Consider the following 19,789-nt stretch of genomic DNA (forward strand, 5'->3'; position numbering starts at 1 on the left):
ACCTCTTGGTATTGTACTTGTGAACTGTTAAAGAGGGCCTCCGAAAGGGCTGTCTTTTTAGATTTCTCCTCTGGAAAGCCTTTTTTCTTATCGGCTGCACTTTCTAGGATGGAGTCCAAGACTGGACCAAACAGGTATGAACCGGAGAAGAGGATTGCGCACAATTTATTTTTGGAAGCCATATTTTCTGTCCATGATTTAAGCCAAAGTGCCCGCCTTGCCGTGTTTGTTAGAGAGTCATTTCTTGCTGCAAACCGGATGGATTCAGCTGAGGAGTCTGCCATGAAGGATTTTTAGTAATGGAAGTATTTACGGGGAAAAGTTCTCTTTTTTTGCTCTCAGTCCTCCAAACATTTCATCCTGTATGGTACGAGCCTGTTCCTTCTCTTCAACTGCCATTGTCTGTCTTATGGCAGTTAGGAGAGGATCTAAATCTTCACTAGAGAACAAGTACTTTCTCGGTTCATCCTACGAGGAAGGGGGGGGATCCTCGGAATAGGATAACCCTTGGACTGAGAGTCATTTAGCAGGTGTGGGGGAGAAAACAGGCAATGCCTTAAAACACCGGGTTTTAGTAAGGCAAGGAGTAAACTTACATGGCCCTGGACAGGGGAGTCTGTACCAGCGTCCTGCTTAACAGACATTTGGACCTCCATGATGTCTAGCTGCAGCAGTTACATCACATTTCAATAGACTTACAATATTTGGTCCGCCCCCCCACCCTCCCCGGATGTCCGTGTTTTGCGGATCCACAAAACACACACACACACACATACGGACGTGTGAATGGACCCTTACCCTTTCTCTAAAGGTTAGCCCCATTCTCTGGTGCCTACTTTACCTTCCTGTTGGCACATACTGTAGTTTTCAGCACTCGTGAAACTCTGTTTTTTTTTTTTTTTTAAACAAAGTCTTAAACAAGTCCATACTATGGTTGAAACTAGGGATCGACCGATTCGGCGTTACCGATATTCATGATTTTCAAAGCTATTGGTATCGGCATCTAACCTTGCCGATAATGCGTCCAGCACGCTATCACAGAACATGAGCGCGCTGCTGTCGGCACGCTCATGTTCCCTCAGCAGCACAGGGGAGGAGTCGTCACTCTCTCCCTCCCCCCTGTGCCGTGCTGCCAATGAGAGATGGGAGGAGGGGTGGGTGCATTGTGCCACCAATGATAATTAACGTCTAATTCAAATACAGGAGGCGGTGCCTGGCCTATATGACAGGAAGCTGCAATCAGCGGCAGTTAACCCCTCAACTGCTGCACCTAAGGGGTTAACTGCTGCCGCTGATCGCAGCTCCCTTTTAGAGGCAGGGTGCCGGCTATGTGAATCTGCGCTGACACACCCGCCTCCTATATTAAATGTTAATCATTGGTGGCGCAGTGCGCCCACCCCCCAGTATTAAAATTATTGGTGGAGCAGTGCACCCTTTTCCCCCCAGGATTAAAATAATTGGTGCAGTGGCCACAGGGTCCCCCCCCTTCATTGGTGGCAGTGGCAGCTTCTGATCGGAGCCCCAGCAGTGTAATCCTGGGGCTCTGATTGGTTACCATGGCAGCCAGGACGCTACTGAAGCCCTGCTAATCTCCCTGCTGCTGTGTGTACTATGCACAGGGCAGCAGGGAGAGTGTCCTATTCCTGATAGAGATCTATTAGGGTGAAAAGGACAAGGGATTAAAAGATCCCAGGTTCTAGCCCCTAAGGGGGGGAAATAGTTATTAAATAAAAAGTTAAAAAAAACACACACCAAAAAATTAAAGTATAAATCACCCCCTTTCCCAATATTACATATAAAAAATATATAAATAATCACATATTTCCACATCCAAACTATATTTTTTCTTTTCAAAAATGAAAATGCACAGAATATCGGTATAAATTATCGGCTATCGGCCTGAAAGTTCACAAGTTATCAGTATGGGCTCAAAAAAATAAAATTAAAATAAATAAAATAAAATATCCGCCGATCCCTAGTTGAAACATCTGTACAAAATCACATTTTTTCTTCAGCCATGGAGCCATGTAAAGGAATGGCTTTCACGAAGACGTCAGTGAGGAAAACTGAAACGTTACCTTAACTCCATCCACGTCATTGAAAATACATGAATATTTTGCTCCTTGTGTATCACACATTAGAGATAACTGAAGGGACTTTCCAAAGTATTTTCATTTATCAAAAACTGCAAAAGTCCAGTGAGATGACAAAAACCAAAAGTGGAAATTTGCTTTGTTGTGGTATGTAAGGTGACAGAGTTCTGGCTTTCTCCTTATCAAGACTCGTGTACTGACTTTAACCATCAGAATGGTGTACAGAAAGCTTTTTATAAACATTTATAAAAAAACCTTTTATTAAATCAAGTGTCAACTACAATGCACAATACTTTTTGCAAAGATATTGACAATAGAGGTTCATACAATTCCTACACAGTTGCAGCCGGGCTACCTAACAAAGACTCAATTATGGAAGCAAATAGACAAGAGCTGCAAAACAAACTGAAGGTGTAGAATTCTGAACATGTGCATAAAAAGTCCCATGTTGAATATCAACAGCCATCAAGTCCTGATGTATCTGATGTACCGACTATCCGTACAGGTCTTCACGGTCAGCAGAGTACACCTCTCCTTCCTGCAACAAGGCGAAGTTCAAAAAGTGCGACGGGCGATGAACCTCATGATAAAATTCCTTGGGGTTAGCAAGTTGTAGTTCATACTTCATGTTGGGATCATGTCTGACGCCTAGGTGTTAAAGAGACAAAAGTTTAAAATAAAACCTTTAATAACTTAAATACATTTCCACTGAATAGAAAGATCGTGCAAGTACAAAAACTTACCCATAAAGTTGTAGTTCCAAGATGCCTGACCTGGTACCATGAAGAATCCAAGGAAACGATCAGACAGCAGCATCTGCACTCTTTCATAATGAGAAGGTAGATAGCCTTTAGGATTGTTCCCTTTATCAGTGTTCTGCCTTCCCCACTCATAACCACTGGGTGTAAGCTTGTAAGCGGTCAAGGTGCAGGATCCAGGAGTGAAGCTGAGGAGACAATACGTAGTCATGTCAGAAACACAGCGATTCTATCATGCTTCAAAAAGGCGGAGAGGAGAATAACAAAACTACAAATGGCCTTTCCATAACCTGACTAACCATATTTGCCCACACAATAATTAATTGAATATATCAAAGACTGCAAAAAGGGAATTCACAGCTAGTCACCTGCAGGTTATAATTATAGTTTTCTCTCCATCCCAAGCTGGATTGTCTGCCATGACTTTAGCATGAGTGGTGACATCTTGTGGTGACAGCTGAGGAGACTCATTTGGTTGTGTGTGCACCCATCCTAATGGTTCCATTTCCTGAAAAAATGAAAAATCATTAATAAAAAGGGGGAAAAACACCAAAGAAACACAATAAGCAGTGCCCTGAACCTTGAATTTACCTTCAGATACTCATGTTGAGGCAGTTGATTTGGCAAGTGAACGGTCTGGTGAGTTCCCCACTGTGGCACCATCACAATGCAGCGGATTTCCTTCACTTGAGGGTTATCAGGCGGGCTCACACCATACAGATAGCCAGCAATCTTTAAATAATAAAAAGGTCCAAACAGATATAAAGTTATACAACAGGACACCGTTACAAAAGACCTCATTTATAGAAATAAATCAGGAGGAGACATCTGTTCTGCTGTATTACAATTGACCCAGTACTCACACATTTATGTAACTTGCTACAACAATGACAGCACCTATTATACAGCAAAAAGGGAACATACTGAAACATAAAATGGGTCTAAAATATATATTTTTTTTAAATAATAAAGTCATTGGAGAGTTCGTAATGCTTAATTGCCACTTTGTGGCGTCAAAAAGTTGCAAGCGGCACATGTACTGTTGCACCATAATATGCGACTTCTTGAGCTTCTTGCCACTTTTCTAGTCTGGAGAAGCCCAACGGGACTTACAGCAGAAATTGTTTTAAGTTACAGCTCAAGTCTACACCAGCCCCTAAGCTGGTATAGATTGTTAACTTTCTTGTACATGGAAGGCCAGAGATGCACTTAATTCATTAAACACATGCCTCCTAAATTAAGTGCATCTCATTCCAGCCCACAAGAGATCCAGACTGGAGTATGGGGATGCCAGTCTTGATAACTCTCCTCCATTACATTTAGGCAAAGATTTATGGATTGATTATGAACTACTGCTAAAAGTAAAAGGCTGTTTAACACCTTGGTATGCCCCGTAAGTAAAGTTATGATCTGGTTAGGATACATGAAGAGCTCCAATTTCAATAGTCAAGTCTATCTGGTGGTAGCAAATACCTGAGCTCGCAGGTCAGAAATGCAGATGAATTTCTTTAACACGTTCTTGGGCAAGATGTAAGTGTAACCAGTCTCCTTGATATCATCAGATGACACATAGATGTGGTTGGTTCGAAGGTGAAGGTTTGCAGCAGAAATTGCTCTGTATATAAAAAAATAATAAAATCAAGATAAGAGCCATATTGTTATACCACTACTGGCTGCCTGCTCCATATTTTAGCAGGAATTTACTATGGTTTGCCTAGGACACATTTGTATCCAAAATTGTTAAGACACCTGTAGACAGCAGTTTCTATGTTCTTGCCTCACAACAGTACAAAGCAGGATTCTGGTTTAGCTGGATGAAATGCCTTAGACACAGGCCAGGTGGAGGACCTTGGGGCTCCATTTAAAAGGGAGCACATCATGAGAAATGAGCTATTGTTTAAATAACTTTTTTTTAAGTTAATTGTTTTTCATTTTTGGCACCTTTTTTTTATTTTTCCATGTCACTTCCTATAGTTAAAAAATAAAATAAATGATATAATCCTGCAATTTTCACACTGGCCACTAGGCCTAATCGGTCACAATTTCCTGTTCTGTACAGGTAACTTTCCAGTAGCCATTATTAGCACCACAGGCAGAAATACAATGACAAATAACACCTCTATATAGATAACACAAGATCTAACAATAGATGATATCACAGCTAATCAGCTCACTCCAGACCTCCGCATAAGGCCTCATGCGCTTTGTGGTCCGCAAACTGCGGATACGCAAAAAACAGAAGCCGCCCCTGCTGCCTTCCGCAATTTGTGGAACTGGCGCCGGCAATATAAATGCCTATTCTTGTCCGCAAAGCGCGGACAAAAATAGGACATGTTATATTTTTTTAGCGGGGCCGCGGAACGAAGCCACGGATGCGGACAGCACACGGAGTGCTGTCCGCATCTTTTGCGGCCCCATTGAAGTAAATGGGTCCGCATCCGAGCCGCCAAAACTGCAGCTCGGATGCAGACCCAAACAACGGACGTGTGCATGAGGCCTAAGTCAGAGCATTATTATATTATTTTCATTTTTTATTTTATAATAGCGATATGGAAAAATTCTAAAAAAAAAAAAAATTATATATATATATATATATATATATATATATTTAACATAAACACACGATTTAAACAATAAGTCATTTTCAATGACACATTCCTTTTAAGTCATGAAATCGTCTAATTCAGCTAACTAATCTATCCTGCTCTGTACTGATGAACCTCTAACACACTGGTATACCAGGTAGGAGTCAGTTTGCATCCATTTCTCATGCAGCATTGCCTGAAAAATAATTCCCCATACACCGATATGTCTCTTCAATGATACACAGACAACTAACCACCCCACAAACCAATTCTGGACATCCAATGTCCCTGCCTACACTTGCGTTAGCCTGTTGACAGGTGCATTCCTTTTTGTCTTACTGATTCTGTATCTACAGCCTTCTGTCCATTGCTCTTTAAATGCTCGCCCCCCCCTCTATGACCTGTTTTGCCTGGATTTGTGTACTGGAAATCCTACCTAAACTATGAATATACCCCACTCAACACAAAAAAAAAAAGAAAAAAAAAAAAAAAAAGTGTAAAAACCAAAGCAAGTCTATGAAATTGCAAGTCAGATGCTTTTTTTTTTTAACACAAATAGAAAAAAGGAGATTTTTGTGAAACTCACCTGTAAAATCTTTTTCTCGTCTTTTCCATTGGGGGACACAGACCATGGGTATAGCTTGAGGTATTAGTAGGAGGGACACTATGCAAATGAAAGAGCTCCTCCTCCTCGGGCTATACCCCCCGACTCCACCAGGAGGAACTCAGGCTTTGCACAAGCAGTAGGAGAAGGAGCAATAAAAAATTATGGAAACCATCGGACCAAGCCATAAGGTCCAACCATAAGCAAAAACTGAATTGAAGACCCCTCCTGCAACAGACAGAATGGGTGGGAGCTGTGTCCCCCAATGGAAAAGACGAGAAAAAGATTTTACAGGTGAGTTTCACAAAAATCTCCTTTTCTCGTGCTTTTTTCCATTGGGGGACACAGACCATGGGACGTCCTAAAGCAGTCCATGGGGTGGGAAAAAAATCTCAGCACCGCCAGGAGGAACGTCCAAACGGTCAAACAGGAACCACAGCCTGTAAAACCCTGCGGTCAAAGACAGCATCAGGGATGCAGCTGATAAAACTTCGTAAAGGAAAGTAAGGACGACCAGGTGGCCGCCTTACGCAGCTTAGACGCAGAGGCACGATTGCGCCTTGCCCAGGAAACCTTCACCACCCTAGTGGCGGGAGCGGCATTTCGTGCCGGGGGAACCCTAACACGAGCGTGACAACAGCAGAGCGGATCCATCGCGCCACAGTGACCTTGGAGGCCGCCAGGCCCCTACGAGGTCCCTCAGGAACCACAAGGAGGAATCAGAACTGCGGACGTAAGCCGTAGCCGTGAGATACACTTCCAAGGCCCGGACGACAGCCAGGGAGTGTAGAGCGCGTTCCCTGGAGTTTGCCGGAGAAGGGCAAAAGGAGGGCAGGACAAGATCCTTGCTAAAGGTGGAAAGAAGAGACCACCTCGGGCAAAAAAGGAGGGAACCGGACGGAACACAACCGTATCCTGGAGAAAAACTAGAAAAGGGGCTCCTGGCGGGAAAGAGCGGCCAGCTCAGACACCCGTCTGATGGGAGATGTGGCCACAAGGAAGACCACTCTCCAGGTAAGAAAGGTCAGGGAGACCTCTCTCAGAGGTTCAAAGGGGGCCGTCTGCAGAGCACGCAGGACCAAATTGAGATCTCAAGGAGGCAAAAGTGGAACATACGGGAACCGAATGTGCCACCCTCTGAAGAAAAAACCTTCACAGGACCCATAAGAACAAGGGACCCTTGAAAAAGGACGGCAGCGCCGAAACCTGACCTTTCAGGGAACTCAGCGACAGTCCCATCTCAAGTCCGGACTGAAGAAAAGACAGCACCATCGGGATGGAAAAGCGAAGGGGAGGGAACCCCGAGTTCTCACAAAAAGTCATGAAGGCCTACAAGGTACGATAGTAATCCGGAAGGAAGCCGGCTTCCCCTGATCATGATTCTAACCACCGAATCAGAGAATCCCCTCTTCTTCAGGATGGCGGTTTCAACAGCCACGCCGTTAAACGAAGAGACCGTAGATTCCGGAGGAAGAGAGGACCCCGAGACAGTAGAACCTCCCTGTCGGGAAGAAGCCATGGGGCATCCGCCAGCATCCGAGAACCATGCGCGGTTAGGCCAATCTGGGGTGATGAGGACGGTCGGAATCCCATCCACCGCAATCTTGCGTAGACCCCTCGACAGAAGAGAAGCGGAAGGAAGACATAGAGGAGGCTGAAGACTTGCCACGGAGACACCAGCGCGTCCACCCCATACGCCTTCGGACCTCGGGCGCGAGCCGGAGACCTGGGAGCTTGTTGTTGAACCTATGACGACATCAGATCCACATCCGGACGGCACCACCCGCCACGCACGTCATCGCAGACACCCGGATGCAGAGACCCTCGCCTGGCTTCACCTTGTTTTGACTTAGAAAGTCCGCAGCCCAGATGCCTATTCCCGGAAGGAATACTGCTGGCCACACCGGAACGTGTGACTCTGCCCACAGCAGAATTTTATTTATTTAATTTATTTTTATTTATTTATTTATTTATTTATTATTATTATTATTATTTTTTTTTTTTTTTTTTTTTTTTTTTTATATACTTCCCGCATCACTGTCCGGCTGCGGTCCCACCTTGATGGCTGAAGTAATTCACTCTCAGCTCAAGGATGTTGATAGGGAAAACGATTCCGTCGCCGACCAAACCCCCAGAATCGAGTGGGACCGGAGAACGCCGCCCCAGCCAGAGGCAGGCATCAGTGGTCCAGGAAAAGAACGGGAGTAACGATCTTCCCGCCGTCAGGTTCATAGGGAGCCCACAAAAAAAGAGCTTCCTGGACCTGTAGAAAAAAACAGAACGCGCCACCTGCAGATGTAAGCGTACAGACCACGAGAGGTCTCGTCCCAGAGGGAAAGATTTCCTGTCGCGGCGACAGAGTGTGAGAAAAAACTGGACATATGGTACGGCTTCGGAAGAGGCCACCACAAGACCGAGGACCCGCAGGTACCCCCGAAAGGAGAGACACAGGGAGCGCAGAAGGTGCGACACCGCTATTTGGATCCAGAAGACCTAGTAGTCTGAAAGAAAAAAATCTCTCGGTCAAAGCATCCAAAAATATCCCCTGAAGGAGAGCTTCAGGGACGGGAGAAGAAGGATCGTAGAAGTCGATCAACCATCCGAGCTGTTTCATTTGAACAGTGATCCGGACGCCAAGAAATGTCTTTGGTGCGAAGAAGAGCCATCAAAGGCGCTAGGATCATGGTACAGACCCTAGGGGCAGTCGCTAACCCGAAAGGGAGGGCGACAAAAATACATAGAGTCAGCCACCCATGGCAAGCGCAGGAATCGTTGTGAGATTCTGTGATCGGGCCATGCGGACAGGCGTCCTGGAAGTCTACGGACGCGAGGAATTACCCCGAAGAAGAGAAACAATAACGGAGCGGAGGGATACCAATTGAAACCTCCTTATCCGGAGGAAAAAAATTTTGAGCAGCTTCGGATCCAGGGTCGGACGCACCGACCCCTCCTTCCTTGGAACGATGAACAGGTCTGAAAAGAAACCCGTGCCCTGTTCCTCTGGAGAAACCGGGGTAATAATACCCCTGGTCCAGAAGGGAAGAAACTGCCATCCAGAGATCCGAGGTGGAACGGATCCCCCGGAACGGTGGATGTAAACTATCTTGTAACCCGACGTTACAATTCTTAGAGCCCAGGCGTTCCTGAACATGAGCCCTCCAAACCTGTGGAAGTAGCAGCGAGGTCGACTGCGTCCTTGGACACCATGACGGCTGGGGCTTGAAGGGGGGAGGTTCCTGCGGGAGTCCTGTAGCCCCCCAGCGGTGGGGCAGCGAAAGGACTGGTACTGGAACCGGAGGACCCGGTTCGAAAAGGACGTTAGGACGTAGGTGTGGAATGTAAGAGTTCTTGCCCCCAGATAGCGGTAGAGAAGAACTCGTCCAGCTGAGCCCTAAAAAACCTGGAACCCTCAAAAGGGAGGTTAGTAAGGGGACACTTTGAGAAGCATCAGCGTCCCACACTATCAACCCAACCTCTCTGTGCAGAATGACCGAGAGGGCTGCAATGCGGGTTAAAGAGGGAATCAATGTCCATGGAAGCCTCGCAAAGGAATTTGGAAGACAGACACCTGGGGAACCAAATCCGGTGTGTCAGTAGATGCCTCATGTTCCGCCAGGTTCAGGTGGTGGCGCTGCAACCACACTTAGGGAGAACACTGACCTAACGTGCCTTTCGCCAGAGATAAATGGCTCTTGAGAGAGAATCGAGGCGCCTGTCCCGAACGTCCTGCAGAGAGGAGCCGGTAAGGACAGGGAAGGCCGTGATCCTGGACACTGGGGGATCCACCCTAGGGGAGAAGACCAGCCCTCCACACTGCTCAGTCGTAAAAGGAGGATCCTGTCCCAGGTTCTGGGTATGACCGCGGAAATTCCTCATGGATAGGAAAAAATGCGGCAACCTATGGCTTCTTGGACAGAAAACAAAAAAAGGGGGGAACTCCCGCGTAGAGGAGAATCCCCTTGGAGATTACAGGTATCACGGACAGCCGCTACCAAGTCCGCCAAACGTGGGGAGCTTAGGCGGAGGGACCCGCCCATGACCTCGTCCGAGCCGGACAATCCCCCTTCAGACCTGCGCTCCTTAGGGGGGAGAGAGTCGTCTGAACACACCTCTAGACGAGGGGGGGAAAAAACGGAGTCATCCAAGATGGATGCTACCGCTCACGCTGCCTCTTATTAGTCAGGCGACCTCAGCGGGAACCACTGCGGGGAGACGGAGTGGTAGGGGCCACTGGATTGGCAACTGCCATACGGTCCAAAAAGGACATGGCTGCCTTGGCGACTCAGGCCAAATCAGCGGCCGCGCAGGACCTGGCAGATGCCCAAGCGGGTACCGCCAGCTCTGCTGGGACAGAAATAAACATTTTTCCCACTTTTTTTTTTTTTTTTTTTTAAAAAGGCTGAAAGTGGTTTGAACTCAGAAAGTCTGGACTGGGGCAACAGCCTTATCACTGAGATACCAGCTTGCCTTAGGAGCTGGGTTGGGCAGGAAGGAGATCCTGTCCAGGGCCAGGGCAGGAGGCACAAACACCAGTGGTCTAACAGGACCCCATTGGAGCCTGAGAAGGTGACTTGGCTTAGGCATGATAACAACTGTGCAAGAATCTACAGTTGCAGTTAGTTAGAGAAAAGAAACCTTAAAAGTGTCTCCTGGGAATCGAACTAGAGATCGTTCACATCAGAAGCAAGGCATTTATACACACACACACAGCTAGACAGCTGTTCAGAGAAGCAGATTGAATAGGGTATCACTGAGATACCTGCTGTTCAGAGAGAAGCAGGGGAGCGGATAGGAGCGTGGGAACCTTTGTAGCAGACGGAGGAAGATGCCGGAGCGAAGCGCTAGGCTCCGCCCCCGGCCGCGCTAGGCTCCGCCCCCGGTCGCGCTAGGCTCCGCCCCCCGGCCGCATCATAGAAGCGCGAAAAAATCGCGCGCTCCACTCCCCTGTGATTCTGAAAACATGTCCCCGTGCTGAACACAGCGAAGCGGAGGTTAAGAAGGAAGCACCCTGCCTGCAGTTGCAGCCCTTGTTCTGTCCAAGGTTAGCAGGCGCCGTCAGGGAAAAGTCATGCCTCATAAAGGGGGAGCAGAGAGTCCCAGCAGGGAGATTGGCCAGTATAGTGCCTCCATGCCCTAGAACCCCCGGACAGAGAACATCCTCAGTTCACCCAGGCGGCCCATAGACATAAGACAGGGAGGGGAGGGGAAGCAGAGCGATTGCAGTAACAGCCACGCCGTTATACTTATCTGCTCCTGCAGTCTTCTCCCTCCGTTCAGGACCAGCAGGGCTCACCTCTTCAGACGTCTGACTCCAGGAGTGCAGTGCTCTGGGAGGAGGGCGGCAGCAGGTGACCCAGGAGCTGGTGGGATGCCGGAGCTAACAGGTCGAGCCCGGTTCCACTTATCTTCTTGGGGGGAAATGGAGGCAGCCAGGCAACGTCCCAAAGACGGCGGCGGGCACTCCATGGGGGACCAGGAAGGCGCCATGCCGACCTGTGTCCCCATCTAGAATAAAAATAACAAAAAGGAGTAGAATCAGAGAGTGTCAACCTCCTTCACCAGACACTAAGCAAAGACTGAGTTCCTCCTGGTGGAGTCGGGGGGTATAGCCCGAGGAGGAGGAGCTCTTTCATTTGCATAGTGTCCCTCCTACTAATACCTCAAGCTATACCCATGGTCTGTGTCCCCCAATGGAAAAAAGCACGAGAAATGAACATCACATGCAGATATAGGATATAAAACCGACAGCTTGTAATATCCACCAAAAATCAGATCCAAACTAATCAAAACATATGACCCCCTCCCCCCAGCAAACAGCTAGATATGCATAAATGCAATTAAACCAGGGTCCAGTCACACTGGAGGAGACTAGTTACGCTTTCAGATCTGTTACACTACAGTTATATTACATAAAGGCCAGCGCGCTTATAACTGCAACCAAGCAAAACAGCTACAAGAGTTTCACTGCAAAACTACAAGATCTAAAAACCTTTTACCTGACACGCCACTCTGTCTTAGAAGAGAAGGTCTGGGTCTCATAGTTGCTGGTGGTGGAGGTGATGATTTCATCTCCATGCTTGTTCACTGTACGTGTCTGAGTTGCAGTGAGCTGAGATTGTTCTTTTGTCTGCTTCTCAATCTCTGCAATCTGTTGCCTCTGCTGCGATGGGGCAGATATTTCCATACCCAATATGATATCTCTGATTTCAGACTGCGTTAAAGAGGCCACATTTACACTGTAAAGAGAAGGGTGATGCATTTGGGTTAAAACAGGTCATCCAAGAGACTTCAGAAGTACAACCAACAGTCAAATTCAAGGTCTCCTTTAGACTCATCTGGACACAGATAATAAAGCAATGCTCACATTGTTATACCATTGTAGGATTGGACATAGTCAGGGGAGGCAGGTAAAGGTGTCAAAAACCCTTTTATGTTTTAGATAAGATATAAGGGTAAGTTCACACAGTTTTTTTGGTGCAGGTTTTGAGGCAGATTCGAAAGGAATTGGACTTCTCCTTCCTGCTCGATCTGGCTTTGGATGAAAACCCTGCAAGAAAATCTGCCTCAAATCCTCCTCTAACAAACACTGTGTGAACTTAACCTAAAGTTGTCCATACACCTTAGATAGCTGTCAGCCAGGTTCGTCGGGCATTAATCCAATGTGAATGGACATCTAAGCAGCAACCCATACTTGAAAATAAAGAAAATGTTAAGAATATTGTTCTTACTTGTTCTTCTTGCCATAGTCTGCCAAGATCAGATCCTTTAGCTGAACTTCTACCTTAATCCATTCCTCATCAGTTAGTGTGGGCCAGATATGGTGAGGCTCAGTAATTGTAGTCTTGTCTGGCTTTAGGATCACCTTTGCACGGTCATTATTCACATGCAGTGCTCTCAGGATCAAAATGAGCCGAGAGAATGCCTGAAAAACAAGTGACAAGAATCAGAGCTGTGAAAACTTTCATCTACTATCCCATGCAACAGTATGACATTCTCTGCCACTATTCTGCTATTCACAAAACTACATTGTCCTTTTTGACTATATGCCAACAGAAGTAGTCCTAAGTACCGTGTATGAAGAGATTGTCTTCAGCCAATCATCATAGAGATTGAAGAGAACCATTTGTGGCTCTGTGGCCTTCAATATCAGGTCTCCAAACTTCTCCACTTTCAGACAGGCCTGGAAGGGCAACTGCAGCTCAGATCCTTTGATGACAATGTTAGGGAAGTCCAGTAAATGTACCTAAGGTTCAAACGAGGAGTAACATCAGATAAGTTCACAAACAAATGGTTAAAGGGGTTTTTCTAGGATTTTAAATATAGATGAATTCCTCAGCATAGGTTATCAATATCAGAGTGGCGGGGGTCCGACATCCCCACGATCAGCTGGTTGAAGAGAAGGCCATACACTTGAAATAGGAAGGAGCTGTCCCATAGAAGTGAATGGGACGGCTTCTTGTAATTACACCTGCTCGCCGTCGATAACTCAATAAACAATGGAAGGCAGCTCCTCTTCAAACAGCTGTTCAGTGGGGGTGCCGGTCCCCCATCGATTTGATATTAATGACCTATTCTGAGACTAGGTCATCAATACTAAAATCCTTTAAAAACCCTTTAATAACTTTTACAAAATGTACTGGGGAAAACCCCCCACAAATATCAGATGTCTCACCTCAAGAGGATCCAACATGCCCTTCCTGGTGACAATAATTTGCTTGGGCTGCTCCTCTACGGGTAGTGAACGGATCAAAGCAGCAACTTCTTCTGCAGTTTTCCACTTGGCAAGCTACAAAGGATAAATGGTAAAGTCAATTTCTATTTAAAATGGCAGTACATGGGACAATGTATTATGGTCAGCAAGACATTCGGGGCTTTGACCCTAATGTGCTTAGATAATTTTCAAACACTTTTGGGGGACATCATTTTGCCAGGTTTATTACTTTACGACATACCTGACCCAATCGCTTCTGTCCTGCCCACACAGATGTGTGAATAATCTTCAGGAAAAGCTGGCCTGTCCTTGGGTTAAAGATGAAAATTGCTCCATTGATAGGTTTGGTTGTCAAGTTGCCTTCAAAGGTCTAAAATAGAAAACAGTAATAGACAATGTTAAGAAAACAGCAGATCTCTTCTATTTCATGCCTTTAGCTCTAAGGCCATACAAATTTAGAAGAATCGTGGAACATGCTGTACCTTGTGAATGGTTACTCTGTACACATTGGTATCATCCACAAACCAGATGATTTGATTGGAGAAGAGTTCACCGTAGTTCTGGGAGGACAAATATGGCTCAGTTGGCTCTGAAGAATACAACTGCAGTCCTTTACGGATGCGCTCACGCAGCACATACAAAGCAGGGTTAGCTTTCATGATCTTGGCCATAGCTTGCTGTATCAGAGGTTTTCCTCCAGGGAACCAGTTTCCATAGGCACTAGCAATAAAAAGTGAATCTTTCCGTTACACCCCCACACTGTAACACTTAAGGATGGTTTGTGTGCAAAATGTGAAAATAAAATAAAGTCAGTGATATTTTCTTACCTGTGGAGGTTATAGGCCAGGTCTATGGCAATCAGGACACCAGTGGGTGATGGGTAAATACTCATGTTATCCGTAGTGTAGTCCAAGAACTTGGCACGAGCATATCGCTCAATATCATGAGAGTCATAGTCTCCCCACCTCAACTGGATATCAATCCAGTACTTCTGTGTTGTGGTGCTGTCCATCACATCCCTGCAAGAACAAACAAAGGTAAAGAGGCTGTACTGGATCCAAAAACAACAAACCATGGCTGCTTCAAGAAACAGCACCACACTGTTCCATGAGTTGCTTATGGTACTGCAGCTTCTCTCAATGGAAGTGATGGGGATGAGTGGAATTGCCACTCAATCTGAGAGGAAAAAAATTAAATAAAAACGACATACTTTGAATCGGCAAGCAGAGATGGCCGAGACACATTCCACTTGTAGGAAGCAAAGAGCAGGATATCTGCACATGATGAATTCATCTTATACGACTTCCTGGGGTGGATGGTTTCCTTCTGAACGGTTTCAATTTCCAGGGCATCAAGCTCTTGATCAAATACCTGAAACACAACAGTAATAGGAAATGTCAATGTGGTAAGTTTCACAACGGAGCATTTAACAAAATGGTAGAAGACATCTTAAAAAGGTTTTTCAAGGACTTTGATTCTGGCCTTTCTTAAGAAAACTTTGGGGGCCTGACTGCCGGCACCAACACCGGTCAGTTGAGTGACAGGGTAGTGCTGCTCAGGATAGCAGCGCACGTCTTCATTGCTTACCAGGCACAGCTCTGCCACTAGACATCCTTTACATTTATGCATTCTTCTGTTCTCTACTTAAAAAGCTCCAAGTGCCACAATCTTGTCTATAGCGATCTCCTTCAAAAGGAGGGAACAGGGACTTGAGTGGGTTTTGCTCGGTCATGGTTTATTTAATATCAATGTTATATACCCATAAAACCCCTTTGAGTGTTAGTCTGACTTACCTGACACAGATCCATGACAATGCTTTCATGGATCTTCTGCCACAAGTGGGCCCTGAATATCTGAATCAACGAGATCTTTAGCGTTGGAATTTTGCCATGCATGAAAATGCCAGTCAAATCCAATTGCACCTGGAATCCAACATACACCTAGAACGCAGATGCAAACTGTTAAACATCTTAAAGCCAGCAATCATGGGTACTTTTAACATTCATTATTACATTGCTTACAAACTTACATTGGCTCTGTTGATTGTGGGTGACCACCACAAAGTAAATCTTCTGTTAGGAATCTGATTCAGACCAGACCTCTGGGCATTGGTCAGTTTCTTCCACTTCATCGACTCTTCAAAGCCACTGGCTTTTTCCCTGGTAACAGAAGTATAAAAAAAAACATTAGGCTCTGAAGAGCAGAAATATTTTATGTACCCGACACTGAAGGTGTATATTAACCATTTATACAAATTGTAAAACAGGCAAATACAAAAAGGGAACTATGTTTACAAGGCAATCTGGTCCCCAGAAGAAGGGCACCACATTTCGGCGAATTGAGCAGGCTGCAGCTCCCTGCAGTTGGGTGTCAAAGAATGCTGCTGTGGGGAAAACAGAATCGATCTCCGAAGATTTAGGCTAGGGCTACACAACGACATTTTGTCACGCGACAATTGTTATAATGATAGTCTATGGTATCGCACTGCGACATGCTGCTACGCTCGCGGAAAAATCCATTTCGGATGTCACACGACAAATATTGCAATGTAGTTGTGCCCTATGTGTCGTCGTGTAGCCCTAACCTAAAGTGATGGCACAAGTAAAGGGGCAGAGCATAAAAAAAATGGTGGTAGTGTCAGGTTTGAACGTGAAGTTGTTCTCAATAGCCAGATGTAAAGGGAGAACAGACTATGAATAGTTTGCATGTTGTAACCCGCCCCCCCTTAAGGAGTAGAGGAATTGAGCACTTAGCGAGGTGACTAAATTGAATGGAATGTTGCTTCACTGCTGATTAAAAAATAAATATATTTCCTGCATAACTGCAATTATAGATTTGAAATATTTTGTAAAGAAATTAAGATTTCCTACCAGAAGAGACCCTCCCAAGTCGGGAAGTAAGTGCCCTTAAACAATGTATGTTCCAGGATGCCTTCCACTCCTCCAAGGGCCTGGATCATGTCTGTGCGGTAGTTATTCAGATTCCAGAGTTTCCCATCGTGTCTTTGATGTGTCCACCAGAATGGATTTTGTTTCAATACCTGAGGATAAAGGGGGCATGGTGATAAGACTGCATGCACTATGCAAAAACAGCCAAAATAAAGAAAACTTCATTATACATTACCTGGTATTGTTTGAAATCCGTACGGACTCTCCAGCCTTTGTCATAAGCCAAAGTGTGCCTGTCCTTCTGGAAAAGTGTGTTGATACGTGGGATACCCCTATCCCATGAATCCTCCAAGTCCTCCAGGGTAAGCCGCCTGAAATAAAAGTACATTAAATCAACTCAAACTGCAGCCACAAAATGTGTGCCTGTACAACTATGGAAGGTTTAAAAAGTACCTGTTCTGAGCAATGGCTTCCTGTCTCTTCAGAGCATATTCAGCCCAAACTCTTTGAGAATCAATAAACTCACTCTCCCATGGCTGGATGTAGCGATACAAGTTAGGGATAAGCTGATCCTCTTCATGACTCATACCAGAGCGGAAATGGGTGATTCCAACATCTGTCTGTTTTGACCACCTAAATAAATGAAGTAAGAGGGAAAGAAAATGAATATGATTTGGAGTAAAAATCTTTATTAATAATTTTGAACCACTGTCTTTGTGTAGCCTTGAGTTTATCTAGTAGCAGGATCAGAATTTTCTCTGTTCTGTCAGACATCTCGCCCGATGGGCTCTTTACTCTGAACTTTTATATAAAGGTATAGCTCATTTCTGATCTTACTGATAAGAATGTGGCTTAAGTGCTTTGACCTTTTAGCAATTTAGAAATAAGGTTTTTTTTAGATGACGGCACAAAGTACGATTCACTCAGCTAGTTAACTCTTTGTGACTGAACAGCTCAATATTTCTAATAAAGACCAATTGAAAAAATTATTTAGCCCAAAATGAGTAAAATACAATCATAACAAAAAATTAGTGTTTATAGCTTGTTATTATTTCATTACCTGAGGTCAGATTGTGGGATAAGCACGTGTCCCATAGACAACATCCCTAAACCACCAAGTTCCTTGGGAGTGTAGAAGACCACAGGTGGGAACCGACTTGGCATTTTGGAGTTCAGACCAATCTTAATTCTGGTTTGAATTTTGTTCTCACATTTCACCAAAAGATCGAGCAGCTCCTGAGTATTTACCACGGCCTCCCGGAAGTAAGTCATCAGACCAATCAATGCGGTGTTCCACTTGTTCACAATCTGAGACAGACAATGCAATGATCAGTGAAAGACATGTTACATTTTGTAACTTCCACACATTCATGTATTTTAATACCCAAGTAAAACCTGAGCCCAAATTTAATAAAAAAAAGAAAAATAATAAATTTGGATTACAGAGGTTGTCCCATTTTGCGGTTTCCACTGTGTGATGGGACTAAGTGTCAACCCCAGGTGGCTGAGCTTACAGAAATAGTTGAGCAAGCCGGAGGTACGCTGTTTCCTTAACTCCCATTGTGGTGAATGGGAGTTACAGAAGTAGTGTAACTTATTCTGCTATGCTGTTTAAGTAGCTCAATTTCACTAGAATGGGAGTTAAAGGGGTTCTGCACTTTCATTTAACTGATTATCTATCTTCTGGATAGATCATCAGCTTCTGATCGGCGGGGGTCCGACACCCGGGACCCCCGCCGATCAGCTGTTTGAGAAGGCAGCGGCGCGGCCTTATCACTGTTTACCGCTGGGCAGCCTGCCCACTGACGTCACTGACTAGTATCAACTAGCGTGGGCGGGGCTAAGTTCTGTTCACTTGAATGGAGCTTAGCCGCGCCCACGCCAGTTGATACTAGTCATGACGTCAGTGGGCCGGCGGCCCGGCGGTAAACAGTGAGAAGGCCGCTGCACTGCTGGAGCGCCGGTGCCTTCTCAAACAGCTGATCGGCGGGGGTCCCGGGTGTCAGACCCCCGCCGATCAGAAGCTGATGATCTATCCAGAGGATAGATCATCAGTTAAATAAAAGTGCAGAACCCCTTTAAAGAAACAGCAGAGCTCATGACCTGCTCAGCTATTTCTATAAGCCCAGCCCGGGGCTGTGACGAGAAACAGATTTTATGATATGCTGGCAATTTTATTCTGTTTGTGAGTATAATAAAATCACTGATTTTAACTATATCGAAGGTACCTCACTATTGTGTGATTTTTGATACTCTACACCAATATATGGATTATTGATGTCCTGTGTCGAACTATGTGGATGATTGCAACAAAGGATAAAGTGTCAACAGTGTAGCAAGCAGCACGGTTCCAATAACATATGTGATGTATATAGCATGTGATCACTGTAGCCAAACAAAGCCAGGAGGGAAGAAGCTGGCACAGCAGAGGATAAAATAGGTGAGTAAATGTTCCTTTACTATTTTATGATTTGAAAATAAAAAACTTGGAAAACCCCTTTAAGATGCAGACATCTGTACAAACACATTCCAACACACAAGAGTAATAAAAGCAGAATACTTTTCTCCTAGTCACATGTAATGAACAGTATACTAGAAAGTTAACTAATCCAGCTGCTAGGGAGAATTTTGTGCATACAGCACTTATTGCAAAGTCGAAATTTTATACAGTTAAACACGAACCTTGGTAAATGTTGTAGAACCTGAAGCCATGAGAATCTGACGCACTCTGTTGTGGAATCTCTGCATAGATTCATCATCCACCCGCAAGAAACACTGGGCAGTCCGTTCTTTGGTCACCTACAAAAGCAAAGTCCTCAGTAAATTGGTTCCTAGAATAAATCTGCCAATTGTACTCATACCGAACAATTTTGCTTACCTCATTCTGCAAATTCCAGACCCCATCCTTATGAGTGAATTCCTCATAGCTTGTACGACACTTGGGAAGAATTCGGCATTCAAAGCCACACATGTTGAACAACAGGTTAGGATTGTCTTTGCTGTACACAGACACAAAACTGTTTTCCCATTGTACAGTTGTGACAGAGCGAGGCAAACGGTTCTTGATATCCCAGAAAACAGCTCGACCACTAGAAATAAAATACAAAAGTTTGGTGAATAAATTACAGCGAAGAGGGGGAAAAAAAATAA

At 45.1% G+C, this 19,789-nt stretch overlaps 1 protein-coding gene across 1 annotated transcript in view; it reads right to left on the reverse strand.

Annotated features, from left to right (window-relative positions):
• Positions 1 to 2,325: 2,325 nt before the first annotated feature.
• PRPF8 (pre-mRNA processing factor 8) overlaps positions 2,326 to 19,789 on the reverse strand; it is a 35,688-nt gene continuing 18,224 nt past the window's right edge. Inside the window, exons 23-43 of the mRNA XM_040423551.1 lie at positions 19,518 to 19,728; positions 19,322 to 19,438; positions 17,700 to 17,947; positions 17,093 to 17,272; positions 16,875 to 17,010; positions 16,622 to 16,791; positions 15,781 to 15,910; positions 15,545 to 15,691; positions 14,962 to 15,122; positions 14,579 to 14,770; positions 14,234 to 14,471; positions 13,993 to 14,121; positions 13,713 to 13,826; positions 13,110 to 13,283; positions 12,769 to 12,962; positions 12,037 to 12,276; positions 4,325 to 4,466; positions 3,443 to 3,583; positions 3,220 to 3,359; positions 2,837 to 3,039; positions 2,326 to 2,741 (exon numbers count right to left, since the gene is read on the reverse strand). Coding sequence (XP_040279485.1) covers positions 2,587 to 2,741; positions 2,837 to 3,039; positions 3,220 to 3,359; positions 3,443 to 3,583; positions 4,325 to 4,466; positions 12,037 to 12,276; positions 12,769 to 12,962; positions 13,110 to 13,283; positions 13,713 to 13,826; positions 13,993 to 14,121; positions 14,234 to 14,471; positions 14,579 to 14,770; positions 14,962 to 15,122; positions 15,545 to 15,691; positions 15,781 to 15,910; positions 16,622 to 16,791; positions 16,875 to 17,010; positions 17,093 to 17,272; positions 17,700 to 17,947; positions 19,322 to 19,438; positions 19,518 to 19,728 — 3,562 coding nt within the window. The 3' untranslated portion in view covers positions 2,326 to 2,586. The remainder of the gene's footprint in view (positions 2,742 to 2,836; positions 3,040 to 3,219; positions 3,360 to 3,442; positions 3,584 to 4,324; positions 4,467 to 12,036; positions 12,277 to 12,768; positions 12,963 to 13,109; positions 13,284 to 13,712; positions 13,827 to 13,992; positions 14,122 to 14,233; positions 14,472 to 14,578; positions 14,771 to 14,961; positions 15,123 to 15,544; positions 15,692 to 15,780; positions 15,911 to 16,621; positions 16,792 to 16,874; positions 17,011 to 17,092; positions 17,273 to 17,699; positions 17,948 to 19,321; positions 19,439 to 19,517; positions 19,729 to 19,789) is intronic.

The sequence above is a fragment of the Bufo bufo genome, chromosome 3 (assembly GCF_905171765.1).
Source record: "Bufo bufo chromosome 3, aBufBuf1.1, whole genome shotgun sequence".
Lineage (NCBI taxonomy): Eukaryota > Metazoa > Chordata > Amphibia > Anura > Bufonidae > Bufo > Bufo bufo.